The 16,701-nt window shown below is 35.0% G+C and overlaps 1 protein-coding gene across 4 annotated transcripts in view; it reads left to right on the forward strand.

Annotated features, from left to right (window-relative positions):
* The window catches only part of LOC110458651 (probable phospholipid-transporting ATPase VA), a 58,576-nt gene that overhangs the window by 1,699 nt on the left and 40,176 nt on the right, over positions 1-16,701 (forward strand). For all 4 annotated transcript variants that reach the window (XM_021510449.1, XM_021510451.1, XM_021510453.1 and 1 more), the window contains exons 2-3: positions 614-818; positions 16,189-16,274. In XM_021510449.1, the coding sequence (XP_021366124.1) occupies positions 614-818; positions 16,189-16,274 (291 nt within the window). The remainder of the gene's footprint in view (positions 1-613; positions 819-16,188; positions 16,275-16,701) is intronic.

Genomic DNA, 16,701 nt, shown 5'->3' on the forward strand with positions numbered 1-16,701 from the left:
CTGAAGTCACATTTGAACTCTTCCTATTCAAAGGCTGGAATAGTTCATTTTAAAATTTCAGGGGTGAAAGATTTAAAGGGGAGTGCTTATTAAAAAAATAAAATGTGAGTTATGATGGGAAAAGTTGTGATTATGAACATGCCAGTGTCGCTGGGAAAGGGTCTATATAGTCGAAGGGGGGAGCGCTAATGACAGGGAATATGGTAGGACACATTTCATTATAACTGATGATGGCTTGGTATAGCCTAGGTAGTTGAGACATGTAGACAGATGATAAAACTATGAACCTAGATGTTGAAGCTCCCTCTTTATATTCTTTTTAAATTCCCTCATAGTAATTATTTTCGTATCAGTCTCGGGTGAAAGGTTTGTCGAGTCAACAGCACTTTTTTAGCCAAATTCTTTGTGATATATTACTTTTTAGCTGAACAGCACTTTCTTCCAATTCTGTTATTTATATCATAGAAGTCTTAATTATAAAGAAATTAATTTACAATGTATTGAAGTCTGTTGACAAAAATTTAGCGATTCACTTTTTCACCATGTACATTTGCCTCTTAATTCATTTTACATTAATTCCCTTATTCCAATTTTCACCTTTCTTTTATTTCAGTGATGAAGAACGCTATGTGAAGGGGGAGTGGCATGATATCCATGTTGGGGATTTTGTCCATCTGTCCTGTAATGAAATAATACCGGCAGACATTGTGTTGGTGAAGTCTAGCGACCACCAGGGAATCTGTCATATAGAGACCTGTAACCTGGACGGAGAGACAAACCTTAAACAAAGACAGGCAGTCTATGGTATAGATTATGGAGTGAGTATCACCAGTCGACCTGTTATAAATAACATGCCTATAACTTTCAGCACGATGAACAGGAAGTTTGCATACAATCCCTATTCAGCACAATATTAAACATTTATATTGTGTTGTAAAACCAGATTTACTCAAGATCTTAGGGGCTGGGAAATATCTTTGAGATATCAAGGTGTTCCAGTTTTGTGATAAAACTTTTAAAATATATACCACTTAATATATACATGTCGTGACCGAACTACCTGTTAGAAAGGCCAAGAGTCTGAATTCAAGCTAACCATGCAAATACAATTTCTAACAGGAAGTTTCATATAATTATGTGTGATATTTTAAGTTTTCAATTTTTTTATTTAATTTCTTGCTAGTTTTGGGCATGTATTGAGAGGTCAGACAAAAATGCATCCAATGAGTACTGGTATGAGACATACCAGTACAATAACTGGTATGAGACATACAAGTACAAGAGGTCAGACAAAAATGCATCCAATGAGTACTGGTATGAGACATACCAGTACAATAACTGATATGAGACATACCAGTACAATAACTGGTATAAGACATACCAGTACAATAATGTAATATCAAGCGCTTCAAGTTGATTTACACCATACTAATTTTGAATTTCTGTTTTATTTTATTGGTTTCTAAAATATAAGTGCCTGTAGTACTGAGTGCAGCACTTATCATTGTTCTGGAAAAGTACATGATATCCTAATTGTTAGTGGTGTACCGATAATCGGAAACATCGATTAAATCAAGTTTGAAAAGGGTCCGATCCAATGGTATGAGACATACCAGTACAATAACTGGTGTGAGACATACCAGTACAATAACAGTGGTATGGGACATACCAGTACAATAACTGGTATGAGACATTCCAGTACAATAACTGGTATGAGACATACCAGTAAAATAACAGTGGTATGAGACATACCAGTACAATAACTGGTATAAGACATACCAGTACAATAATGTAATATCAAGCGCTTCAAGTTGATTTACACCATACTAATTTTGAATTTCTGTTTTATTTTATTGGTTTCTAAAATATAAGTGCCTGTAGTACTGAGTGCAGCACTTATCATTGTTCTGTAAAAGTACATGATATCCTAATTGTTAGTGGTGTACCGATAATCGGAAACATCGATTAAATCAAGTTTGAAAAGGGTCCGATCCAATGGTATGAGACATACCAGTACAATAACTGGTATAAGACATACCAGTACAATAGCTGGTATGAGACATACCAGTACAATAACAGTGGAATGAAACATACCAGTACAATAACAGTGGTATGAGACAGACCAGTACAATAACTGGTATGAGACATACAAGTAGAATAACAGTGGTATGAGACATACCAGTACAATAAATGGTATGAGACATACCAGTACAATAACAGTGGAATGAAACATACCAGTACAATAACAGTGGTATGAAACATACCAGTACAATAACAGAGGTATGAGACATACCAGTACAATAACTGGTAGGAGACATACCAGTACAATAACAGTGGTATGAGACATCCCATTACAATAAATGGTATGATACATACCAGTACAATAACAGTGGTATGAGACATCCCATTACAATAAATGGTATGATACATACCAGTACAATAACAGTGGTATGAGACAGACCAGTACAATAACTGGTATGAGACATACAAGTACAATAACTGGTATGAGACATACCAGTATAATAACTGGTATGAGACATACCAGTACAATAATGTAATATCAAGCGCTTCAAGTTGATTTACACCATACTAATTTTGAATTTCTGTTTTATTTTATTGGTTTCTAAAATATAAGTGCCTGTAGTACTGAGTGCAGCACTTATCATTGTTCTGGAAAAGTACATGATATCCTAATTGTTAGTGGTGTACCGATAATCGGAAACATCGATTAAATCAAGTTTGAAAAGGGTCCGATCCAATAATCGATTTTGCTGATGAAAGATCGATTATAAATTCCAAAAGACAGTTGTTATGTGTAATGCTATGTCAATGAGACATACCAGTACAATAACTGGTATGAGACATATCAGTACAATAACAGTGGTATGAGACATACCAGGACAATAACAGTGGTATGAGACATACCAGTACAATAACAGTGGGATGAAACATACCAGTACAATAACAGTGGTATGAAACATGCCAGTACAATAACAGTGGTATGAGACATACCAGGACAATAACAGTGGTATGAGACATACCAGTACAATAAATGGTATGAGACATACCAGTACAATAACAGTGGTATGAGACATACCAGTACAATAACTGGTATGAGACATACCAGTACAATAACTGGTATAAGACATACCAGTACAATAATGTAATATCAAGCGTTTCAAGTTGATTTACACCATACTAATTTTGAATTTCTGTTTTATTTTATTGGTTTCTAAAATATAAGTGCCTGTAGTACTGAGTGCAGCACTTATCATTGTTCTGTAAAAGTACATGATATCCTAATTGTTAGTGGTGTACCGATAATCGGAAACATCGATTAAATCAAGTTTGAAAAGGGTCCGATCCAATTATCGATTTTGCTGATGAAAGATCGATTATAAATTCCAAAAGACAGTTGTTATGTGTAATGCTATGTCAAATATTGCGTAAATTCCCACTTGATCCATGTCCACATTCAAGTGTCACATAGTCAATGTCAGTGGTCAGTGAATACTTCAACAATGTTAGAGGTTTACATGGCAAGAACCTTACGACAAGCACCTTGTAACCTCAACCTTCCCATCGGCGATTTACCCACATTTTCAAAGTTCGGATTTTGATGACATTTAGCGTTTACACATAAGTTTAAATGTTGACAGATTGAAAAAATACCTCTTTTTACAAATCCATGATAAATTCTGCATTATGTCGTGCAAAATGGATTCACCGACATTATAAATTTGGTGGTTAATATAAAATTGGAATTGTTTATGGTAAAAAAGCGGAATTGCTTTTTGTTGCGTCACTTGTATTCGTTTTGTATAATACATGCATCCACATTTCGTATCGACCGAAACCGCCATATTTGAAAGCTAGTAAAATGAAGCTAGCAGGAGTGTTTTTCGTAATAAATCATAATTAATATGCTATGTTATAGTGATTGGAGCATTCAAATGGGGGTAATAAATACCTAAACTGTGGGTACACCTAGTTGTCATCACGTTTTGAGTCAAAACAGAGATATAATAGAATCCTTCCTTCCGCCTAGATTTTGGAAACGAGCATTTTCTCATCAGTTGGCACAATTACATCAGATAATAAATCGGCCGGGCTTTTATATTACATGAGTTAGTCATTTAAACCAATAATTGATTATCGATCGATTATGGAGTTCCGATTATCGATTTTGAATATTTGACCAATTCCCAGCACTACTAATTATATATATATATAATTGTAGGGGAAACTGAAGAAGGGTCTGTTGATGGAAGCTTGCTGTATGCATGATGTTTTAAAAAAAAAATCTTCAAGCCTTTCATGTGATAAAGATGCAGAACATTTAATATCATAGTATAAAAGCTAAAATTAATAATTGATCAATAGGACAACAAACAAATGTCATTCATATCCCTTAAGTTTGAATAAGAGGAGTATCATGGGGGTGCTAAATGTCCCTTAGACATATATCTAGCTAAGTTTGTCTTAGTTACAAATAGGAAATATGATCCCTGATCAGTGAAGTCTTGAAAATTAGAAGAAATGTTATATATTCAGAATGTATATACAGACATTACATTTCTAAATCTAATATAATGAAAGATTTTTTTTTTTACTAGAATATGTTTAAAATGAATGATACTTAATGTATATGTATTACACAAAATCATGTAAACAATACAAAATAAAATTCAAGCATCCTATTGGTGTTATTTCTAAAATTCTAACACTAATTCTAAACAAAAGATGAAATAATATTTCACCAAGTTAGCCAATTTAAATATTCTGAGTGGGGAAATAGCAAACAAATTCAAACAATACGCTAATTTAGACCTGGGGTATTTTTTCATTACTATATCCATGACTTTGACTTTCTAATCCATTCATTGAAGAGGAAACCTGTTGATATGTAGGTAATGGTCAATATCATTGAGCTATTCTGCTATAATATGTTTTATGGGATACTTCAACTGGATGGAGTCTTTTTTCATAGTACTTTGAAATTTCATAAAATTACTTCCCATAGGTTGAGATGAGTAATCATGAGTCCTATTGGTTTTGGTAAACAAAGGTCAAGGTCACTGGATATGACACCATCATGTAAAAAAATGGTACCAATCTGTAGGTATGCCCCTTTCTGTTTATAACTAGCTAGGGCCTTGCGGTTTTCACAGCTACCCGTTTGTCTAAGATGTACATATCCTATTTATTTTGAGGATAGCAGGTAAATGGTCAAAGCCACGTTAGACCATTTCAATGATCAATACATTGGTTTTTATTTTGTCTTATTCATAGGTGTTGACAAGTGTGGTACTGGAATATTAATAAGTTCGAGGCTTACATTGTAATTTTACCTAGTAATTAACTTTGATATATATATACAGCATAGTGATGTGGTCTTTTTACAGTGTTCTTCAAGGAACACTTTAAACCATTTACAGATTGAACATTTATGATTCTGTGAATATGATAAAATACAATTATAAACAATAAGTAAATCATTGGTATATATATATATGTATCATATTAGAAGGAAAGTCTATTGAAGGCATGAAATTTTACTGTAGTTTTAATAAACACAAAATACAAGTGCATACATGTATCAGAAAACTGAAGGGGTTTTAATGCAATGAGGTTGTCTGGCCTTCTGACTGCAGACTCAGCTTTTGTCTACACATTACAAAGTAATAAACTTTGCACAACTTACCAGTGATGAGTCACATCAAACCTTGCATGATCGTCATGCTTTTTTCATTGGATATTAACAGAGTTATGGCCCTTTGTAACAGAATCATGTCCAGAATTGCATTTTATTTATATACCTTCCTATCCTATAGACATGTGTTTATGTAACTGCTGTGTTTAACCCATTTCTATAGAGTACAAAATGTAGTTTTTATGGCACTTGATGTACTTACCTACCTGTCTGTAGATACAAAATTATTGTCCAGTCTACTACTTATATATACATACTACTAAAGTATTGTCCAGTCTACTACTTATATATACGTACTACTAAAGTATTGTATTAATTTTAATGGAATGTATCTCTCACATTACTTCTGTGTGTCTAACCAACATCTTGTTTCAACTGTTTTTAAATAGCTATATCATCTGATATAAATTGTAGTTATCTGACAATATACATCCTCCTGACCTTCATTTATAGGATACCAGAACTAGCAGTGTGATTTAATTTTATGCAGATCTTATTGGTATCAAACAATTACTGTATTACTGACTATTATCTTCAAAATTCAAAATTCAAATTGGAAGAATAAGACAGAGTGGGTTGTAGGAGACATATTACATGATTGTAAAAGTGTCTGGATAACAAGGAACACAATGGCCAGCATGTCATAGTAGACAAATTACGCTCAGTCTCCATTATGGTTATTGATCTTTCTTTGTTAGCATTCAGATTAGGTATGATTCACTGCACACCTTTACTATTTGTTTTACACCACATATTATTTGATGTGCGTGGTATACGTGGTTAAGATTTAGAAATGATATCAGACTTATCGCCTTCAAACAATTTGTCAGTTCATTGCACAGTGTTTAATTTTCATTAACTTATTGAAGGTTTCAAAGATAAGTCAGAGTTGTATCTGTGTTTAACAAGAATATGTTTCACTGAAATATACATTTCTAACTTAATTTGAGATGGTGGCTTTATGATAGTTTTCACAAATGTCCCCTAATAGTGATGCCAGAGGTGGCATTATGATACTTGTCACAAATGTCCCATAGTGATGCCAGAGGTGGCTTTATGATAGTTGTCACAAATGTCCCATAGTGATGCCAGAGGTGGCATTATGATACTTGTCACAAATGTCCCATAGTGATGCCAGAGGTGGCATTATGATACTTGTCACAAATGTCCCATAGTGATGCCAGAGGTGGCATTATGATACTTGTCACAAATGTCCCATAGTGATGCCAGAGGTGGCATTATGATACTTGTCACAAATGTCCCATAGTGATGCCAGAGGTGGCATTATGATACTTGTCACAAATGTCCCATAGTGATGCCAGAGGTGGCATTATGATACTTGTCACAAATGTCCCATAGTGATGCCAGAGGTGGCATTATGATACTTGTCACAAATGTCCCATAGTGATGCCAGAGGTGGCATTATGATACTTGTCACAAATGTCCCATAGTGATGCCAGAGGTGGCATTATGATACTTGTCACAAATGTCCCATAGTGATGCCAGAGGTGGCATTATGATACTTGTCACAAATGTCCCATAGTGATGCCAGAGGTGGCATTATGATACTTGTCACAAATGTCCCATAGTGATGCCAGAGGTGGCATTATGATACTTGTCACAAATGTCCCATAGTGATGCCAGAGGTGGCATTATGATACTTGTCACAAATGTCCCATAGTGATGCCAGAGGTGGCATTATGATACTTGTCACAAATGTCCCATAGTGATGCCAGAGGTGGCATTATGATACTTGTCACAAATGTCCCATAGTGATGCCAGAGGTGGCATTATGATACTTGTCACAAATGTCCCATAGTGATGCCAGAGGTGGCATTATGATACTTGTCACAAATGTCCCATAGTGATGCCAGAGGTGGCATTATGATACTTGTCACAAATGTCCCATAGTGATGCCAGAGGTGGCATTATGATACTTGTCACAAATGTCCCATAGTGATGCCAGAGGTGGCATTATGATACTTGTCACAAATGTCCCATAGTGATGCCAGAGGTGGCATTATGATACTTGTCACAAATGTCCCATAGTGATGCCAGAGGTGGCATTATGATACTTGTCACAAATGTCCCATAGTGATGCCAGAGGTGGCATTATGATACTTGTCACAAATGTCCCATAGTGATGCCAGAGGTGGCATTATGATACTTGTCACAAATGTCCCATAGTGATGCCAGAGGTGGCATTATGATACTTGTCACAAATGTCCCATAGTGATGCCAGAGGTGGCATTATGATACTTGTCACAAATGTCCCATAGTGATGCCAGAGGTGGCATTATGATACTTGTCACAAATGTCCCATAGTGATGCCAGAGGTGGCATTATGATACTTGTCACAAATGTCCCATAGTGATGCCAGAGGTGGCATTATGATACTTGTCACAAATGTCCCATAGTGATGCCAGAGGTGGCATTATGATACTTGTCACAAATGTCCCATAGTGATGCCAGAGGTGGCTTTATGATACTTGTCACAAATGTCCCATAGTGATGCCAGAGGTGGCTTTATGATACTTGTCACAAATGTCCCATAGTGATGCCAGAGGTGGCTTTATGATACTTGTCACTAATGTCCCCTAATAGTGATGCCAGAGGTGGCTTTATGATACTTGTCACAAATGTCATGCCAGAGGAAGGAGTGGTTTTATGAGGATTATCTGTTGATGTTAAACCTTCTTCTTATATGAGAGATAATGGTCGTTTTACCATTGTTTTAGTCTCAAAATTTAGATCAGCAAATAAAATCAAAAGGAATCCCAAATGTTTGTGCCCATCTGCAACCTCCACCCCACCCCACCCCACTTTAAATGGGGCATACATTGTTATTCATGTCTGTCTCAACCCATCCTGTTGTATTCCTCAAAACATTATATCTCCTAACAGATTTTCTTGAAAGTTTATAAAAAGGTCAAGTATGAAAATACCTTACAGTCGTTTCCTTTTTTACATAAACTCCTACATGTAACCAAATTAATCACTTCTGCTGGAACTCAGCACTTTAAACAAATGTTAGCATGTACTATCACTGTTTACCATTATTTTATGTGATCAAAGTTTAATTAGCACAACTATGAGTTTAATCCATTACTTTTGTGACAAGGTGATGAACATGCACCTTAAGCTTTGTTACACAAATATATACCTGGTAGGTAGCCTATACTAGTTATCATTAGTTCACAGCTACACTGGTAGCTAATTAGACCCCACCACAGTGTCACTGTGGGAAGTGGAATAAAAAATATGGTTTATTTCAAATTTCTACCAAAGGTGGGTCCTTGGTGTCGTGTAAATGTTTTGCATTTTTTTTTACGTCATAACCAAAAACGTGAAAACAGACTTTCCAACTGACCTGTTGCTCAGGAGACACCTTTAACTAACACACAGTTACAAAGGTATACATATGTAACACTAGTAAGGGTTTGAGCTCTTTGTGGTAACCAACAGTCCAATTTGTAAGAAAAAGTCTGGTGTAAATTGGCTATAATTATAATAATGATATCTCATTATAGTCGGGTCCCTATTTACGTTGATTCTTTAGCTATAGTTCAACGGATCGATATAATCACTGTTGGCCATATATATATGGATCATCTGATCCTGAAAACATGTACTAAACAAGGTATCTAGGTACACAGAAAAGCCTGACACAGGTCTTTTAAATCACCTAAATATTCATGTTTCCTGTTCTAGTTCAGTGATACTTGCAATGAGACCATGTGTACCCAATATGCTAATCCATATGAAGGAAAGTTGATACTTTACTTCCTTAACTGAACACATGTAGACGGTGTATATAGGGTTTAACAATAGGTATACACATGAGAATGGTGTTCATTCTATTACTGAAAGTTGTGTTTTGTAAAACCTGTTTATTTAATGGGTTACTTGTCAATCTTTGATGAGATCATCAGAAAGTGGTAATCTATAGCTTGCCATAACGATGACATGGGTGCTGGAGATTTCATAATGATGGGTATGGCTGGGACTACTTGTGATGATATACTGACACCAGTGTCCCATTTACATCATTATAGATCACTTTACTGAGAACTCGGCAGCTGCTATATGGCTGATCCATTGGTAGATCTTTTTAAGACTTGATATAAAAGCGTGGATGTTCTTCTGTAAGAGATTTCCTGCAGTATGCTGTACTTTAATGGTGGCTAAACAAATGCTGCCGGGTGGATCGTTTATTGTTATAGCAAACCTGATATAAAATATGTGGATGTTCTTCTGTAGGATATTTTCTGCAGTATGCTGTACTGTTATGTTTACCCAACAACTTGATAGTGAATCAATATGTACAATGTAGTTCTAGATATTGACCCCAGATATACAGACAGGTATATGTAATTTATAAGGCAACGCCCAGAGTTGCTTACCTGTACACGTTCACACTATAAATGGTATTGATTGGCGTCCAATATCAATCTGGAACTGGTGAGACCAAAGCTCGTCCAAGTCACAGTTATCTTTACTAAACACATACATACACAACGCTCTTTTATTTATTAAAATATTCAAAAATCTCTATAAAGTTTCAAACATAATGTTTTACCCATAAAAAAACTTGAGTTTATAGAAACCATTTATTTTATAAATAAAATGCTGGTCCTAATTAGTCTAATGGAATAAATTAAAAACAGTTCTTTATGAAGACATTATTAATGTACTGTGGCCCAGTTTACTGTGTGATAATTTATGCTCTAGCTATTTTAAATCTACTGATACCAGGTACATTATATAATTATAATGTCTTTTGCATGTGTATGTCCCCTGGTAAATATAATGTGTATTGGTGGAGTGATACGGGCAAAAAAATCCTCTAAATAAACGCAACAGGTAATGGATTTTACCTTTGGAGAGAATAAAACCTGTACTTTTATATTCATGTTTATTTTGTCTGTTCATTTTAAATATGGGAAATGGGTTATATTTTGAACACATGAACTCATGTTTATTTTCCACCTGAGACAAAGTTTGTCACCGATGCAATGTATATGACAGCAAAAGTCAATTAAATTAAAAAATTATTATATATATATATATTCTACTAACAGTAAAAGCATGCTACATTTGAAATGCAGACATGTTTGTGGTTGTATATGCTATATTTATGTATAAAAAATTCAACCAAACTCTAAATGTTGCATACATGTTTATATAACAGCATTCCTGATAAAACATGTTTTTTTCATAACCCAATTCCTGTGTTTGACATGGACATTTCTGAAAGGTTACTTACAAAACAAAGTGGACAATTTGGTTTGTGTTAATTCTTTAAATTATCATTATCAGTGAGAAATCTCAAACATGTGTTTTGCTTTGAAATCAGCAATATTTTTAGTTCATGCCTTTCATAAGAAATGCATGTAATTTTACGATACCTTTGTCATATACATCTCAGCACACTGTATTAATTTTTACCATGTGTGCATCAACAGTTTCATGTTAGTCGGCTGATCAGTGGGGGCAGGCGCCAAGCTGTGTTGGTGTCATAAAATTTCAAGGATATAAAACATGATTTATATGTCTGATTTTATTGTTCAGTTATAAAATGACAGATCAAACAGCACTTAGAGACTCCTGCTTTTATATTAGTCTAGAAACAACAGAGCTGTTCTGTTAATCATTATATTTTCAGAGAGATTAAAATTTGCGTGAATTCGTGTAAAGACTGATTTGCTAATTTTAAATCTCCCAGAAATATAAATTCTTTGAAATTATGTCACTTTACTACCAGTATTGACATAGAATCCTCTTACCGGTTACAATTAAACTACAGATACTTTGGTGTATAGATATATGAAGGGGATACCTGTTGTTTATATTTGTTAGTTTGGTGTATATTAGGGGATACCTGTATATTTGTTAATTTGATTTACCTACACATCACATGAGCAGCGTAGGTAATTTCAAATAATATATTTATATCACTAAATATGATCAAATCAAAGAATATTAGATATGGGGGAGAGACGATAATGAAAGCATATATTTCCTTGTTTTGAAAGCTTTATAGACAATTTATATGATTGATTTTAAATCTATATACATGTATACTAGAGTACATTTATTTATATAGATTTAAAATCAAATTTTTGGGAATGACTGTAAATAAATACACAGATAGATTTAGAAGTATGGTTCATGTATACATATGTTCAAAGACAGGATTAGGTTGACCATGGCAAGAATTTGACACATTGAGTACCTGTACAAACTTAGCAGTAGTATAAATAGTACATGTAGTGGCCTGATTAAGCCTAGCAGTAGTATATATATACTGTAGTACATGTAGTGGCCTGATTAAGCCTAGCAGTAGTATATATATACTGTAGTACATGTAGTGGCCTGATTAAGCCTAGCAGTAGTATATATATACTGTAGTACATGTAGTGGCCTGATTAAGCCTAGCAGTAGTATATATATACTGTAGTACATGTAGTGGCCTGATTAAGCCTAGCAGTAGTATATATATACTGTAGTACATGTAGTGGCCTGATTAAGCCTAGCAGTAGTATATATATACTGTAGTACATGTAGTGGCCTGATTAAGCCTAGCAGTAGTATATATATACTGTAGTACATGTAGTGGCCTGATTAAGCCTAGCAGTAGTATATATATACTGTAGTACATGTAGTGGCCTGATTAAGCCTAGCAGTAGTATATATATACTGTAGTACATGTAGTGGCCTGATTAAGCCTAGCAGTAGTATATATATACTGTAGTACATGTAGTGGCCTGATTAAGCCTAGCAGTAGTATATATATACTGTAGTACATGTAGTGGCCTGATTAAGCCTAGCAGTAGTATATATATACTGTAGTACATGTAGTGGCCTGATTAAGCCTAGCAGTAGTATATATATACTGTAGTACATGTAGTGGCCTGATTAAGCCTAGCAGTAGTATATATATACTGTAGTACATGTAGTGGCCTGATTAAGCCTAGCAGTAGTATATATATACTGTAGTACATGTAGTGGCCTGATTAAGCCTAGCAGTAGTATATATATACTGTAGTACATGTAGTGGCCTGATTAAGCCTAGCAGTAGTATATATATACTGTAGTACATGTAGTGGCCTGATTAAGCCTAGCAGTAGTATATATATACTGTAGTACATGTAGTGGCCTGATTAAGCCTAGCAGTAGTATATATATACTGTAGTACATGTAGTGGCCTGATTAAGCCTAGCAGTAGTATATATATACTGTAGTACATGTAGTGGCCTGATTAAGCCTAGCAGTAGTATATATATACTGTAGTACATGTAGTGGCCTGATTAAGCCTAGCAGTAGTATATATATACTGTAGTACATGTAGTGGCCTGATTAAGCCTAGCAGTAGTATATATATACTGTAGTACATGTAGTGGCCTGATTAAGCCTAGCAGTAGTATATATATACTGTAGTACATGTAGTGGCCTGATTAAGCCTAGCAGTAGTATATATATACTGTAGTACATGTAGTGGCCTGATTAAGCCTAGCAGTAGTATATATATACTGTAGTACATGTAGTGGCCTGATTAAGCCTAGCAGTAGTATATATATACTGTAGTACATGTAGTGGCCTGATTAAGCCTAGCAGTAGTATATATATACTGTAGTACATGTAGTGGCCTGATTAAGCCTAGCAGTAGTATATATATACTGTAGTACATGTAGTGGCCTGATTAAGCCTAGCAGTAGTATATATATACTGTAGTACATGTAGTGGCCTGATTAAGCCTAGCAGTAGTATATATATACTGTAGTACATGTAGTGGCCTGATTAAGCCTAGCAGTAGTATATATATACTGTAGTACATGTAGTGGCCTGATTAAGCCTAGCAGTAGTATATATATACTGTAGTACATGTAGTGGCCTGATTAAGCCTAGCAGTAGTATATATATACTGTAGTACATGTAGTGGCCTGATTAAGCCTAGCAGTAGTATATATATACTGTAGTACATGTAGTGGCCTGATTAAGCCTAGCAGTAGTATATATATACTGTAGTACATGTAGTGGCCTGATTAAGCCTAGCAGTAGTATATATATACTGTAGTACATGTAGTGGCCTGATTAAGCCTAGCAGTAGTATATATATACTGTAGTACATGTAGTGGCCTGATTAAGCCTAGCAGTAGTATATATATACTGTAGTACATGTAGTGGCCTGATTAAGCCTAGCAGTAGTATATATATACTGTAGTACATGTAGTGGCCTGATTAAGCCTAGCAGTAGTATATATATACTGTAGTACATGTAGTGGCCTGATTAAGCCTAGCAGTAGTATATATATACTGTAGTACATGTAGTGGCCTGATTAAGCCTAGCAGTAGTATATATATACTGTAGTACATGTAGTGGCCTGATTAAGCCTAGCAGTAGTATATATATACTGTAGTACATGTAGTGGCCTGATTAAGCCTAGCAGTAGTATATATATACTGTAGTACATGTAGTGGCCTGATTAAGCCTAGCAGTAGTATATATATACTGTAGTACATGTAGTGGCCTGATTAAGCCTAGCAGTAGTATATATATACTGTAGTACATGTAGTGGCCTGATTAAGCCTAGCAGTAGTATATATATACTGTAGTACATGTAGTGGCCTGATTAAGCCTAGCAGTAGTATATATATACTGTAGTACATGTAGTGGCCTGATTAAGCCTAGCAGTAGTATATATATACTGTAGTACATGTAGTGGCCTGATTAAGCCTAGCAGTAGTATATATATACTGTAGTACATGTAGTGGCCTGATTAAGCCTAGCAGTAGTATATATATACTGTAGTACATGTAGTGGCCTGATTAAGCCTAGCAGTAGTATATATATACTGTAGTACATGTAGTGGCCTGATTAAGCCTAGCAGTAGTATATATATACTGTAGTACATGTAGTGGCCTGATTAAGCCTAGCAGTAGTATATATATACTGTAGTACATGTAGTGGCCTGATTAAGCCTAGCAGTAGTATATATATACTGTAGTACATGTAGTGGCCTGATTAAGCCTAGCAGTAGTATATATATACTGTAGTACATGTAGTGGCCTGATTAAGCCTAGCAGTAGTATATATATACTGTAGTACATGTAGTGGCCTGATTAAGCCTAGCAGTAGTATATATATACTGTAGTACATGTAGTGGCCTGATTAAGCCTAGCAGTAGTATATATATACTGTAGTACATGTAGTGGCCTGATTAAGCCTAGCAGTAGTATATATATACTGTAGTACATGTAGTGGCCTGATTAAGCCTAGCAGTAGTATATATATACTGTAGTACATGTAGTGGCCTGATTAAGCCTAGCAGTAGTATATATATACTGTAGTACATGTAGTGGCCTGATTAAGCCTAGCAGTAGTATATATATACTGTAGTACATGTAGTGGCCTGATTAAGCCTAGCAGTAGTATATATATACTGTAGTACATGTAGTGGCCTGATTAAGCCTAGCAGTAGTATATATATACTGTAGTACATGTAGTGGCCTGATTAAGCCTAGCAGTAGTATATATATACTGTAGTACATGTAGTGGCCTGATTAAGCCTAGCAGTAGTATATATATACTGTAGTACATGTAGTGGCCTGATTAAGCCTAGCAGTAGTATATATATACTGTAGTACATGTAGTGGCCTGATTAAGCCTTATTGTTATAGATTGAAGGCTAGTACACTATAACAGTACACAGAGTTTCACATTTCTTGGACAGTTAGAATAAAGACATATTAGATTGAAATACAACACCTGTAGATTAACATAGGTAAGTGTCCATCTCACCAGGGTATACGTACTAAGTATATGGTCAGAGGCTTCAGTGTACTTCTCATTTAACCCTTTCAACCCTATGTAACTTGAGTAGACTCTACCATTCATTGATATGGATGAGTCGATTATGGTCTACAGTGGTGAAAGGGTTAATACCGCTCTGCTGTAAACGTAACTGTTGTAGGAGACTAACCATGTCTACTGTATTTATAACTGTTGTAGGAGACTAACCATGTCTACTGTATTTAAATTTCCATACTTGCCCACAAGTCATCTACAATAGGTTAACTACATATATTCCATCTTGATAAGTTTGATCAATCAGTGATCTCCTGTAACAGTCATATCCTATAAAATACAGATAAAATGGAAACAAGTTTGATGTTTAAGTGACATCTACATGTATGATCAGCCTAAGCCCACACAATTACACTAGACACAGCAGGTAATACACCTATTGGACCGTAGGGAATCACTTAGAACTCCATTATGGGTTACCATTGACTAACCAATACGGTGGTCGTTTTAGAAAAGCACATTACGAAATCCTCAAAGTTGTACCTGCAAGTTGCGTACGCCAAAAATTAAAAGTGACACTATGTAAGAAATACGTTAATAAATAGGTCAGTTGTCATTACTATGTAGTCAGCTATGAAAGACTAAACTGTTATATTTTTAATTTCAGAAGGATGGATTCAAGGCAAAGATGTTTGACTTCACTTTGGAATGTGACCTTCCCAACTCAGAAATCTACAAGTTCAAGGGATACATGTAAGTAATGTGTTTATATATGTCTCCCCTCCAGACCTACACATACAACAGCAGCTAGTATATAGGCAGGTTACCAAGCTTACGTATATCTACGGTCATTTATGACATCTTCTTTCATAATATTATTTACTACAGTGTGTACAAAACACATTGTTGCATGTTTATTCTACTACAGATGTCTATTTATCTTTTTTTTTTACAGATGAACTGTTGCATTACTTTCCTGTTTATTATAAGTTTTGAGGGCATGATGTCCGAAAGATAATTTTTTATCTCCTTTTATACTTGCCACATTATGAAGTAATTGATCAGCGAGAAGATCAGACTGAGAGGATGTTATATTTTACGATACACACATAATTAAAACAAAATGTAAAAGAAAAGAAAAAATGTGTCAGTAAGAGGGGTAAACTGTTGGGTTCCTTCC

The sequence above is a fragment of the Mizuhopecten yessoensis genome, unplaced genomic scaffold, assembly GCF_002113885.1.
Source record: "Mizuhopecten yessoensis strain PY_sf001 unplaced genomic scaffold, ASM211388v2 scaffold9685, whole genome shotgun sequence".
In the NCBI taxonomy this organism is placed as follows: Eukaryota; Metazoa; Mollusca; class Bivalvia; order Pectinida; family Pectinidae; genus Mizuhopecten; species Mizuhopecten yessoensis.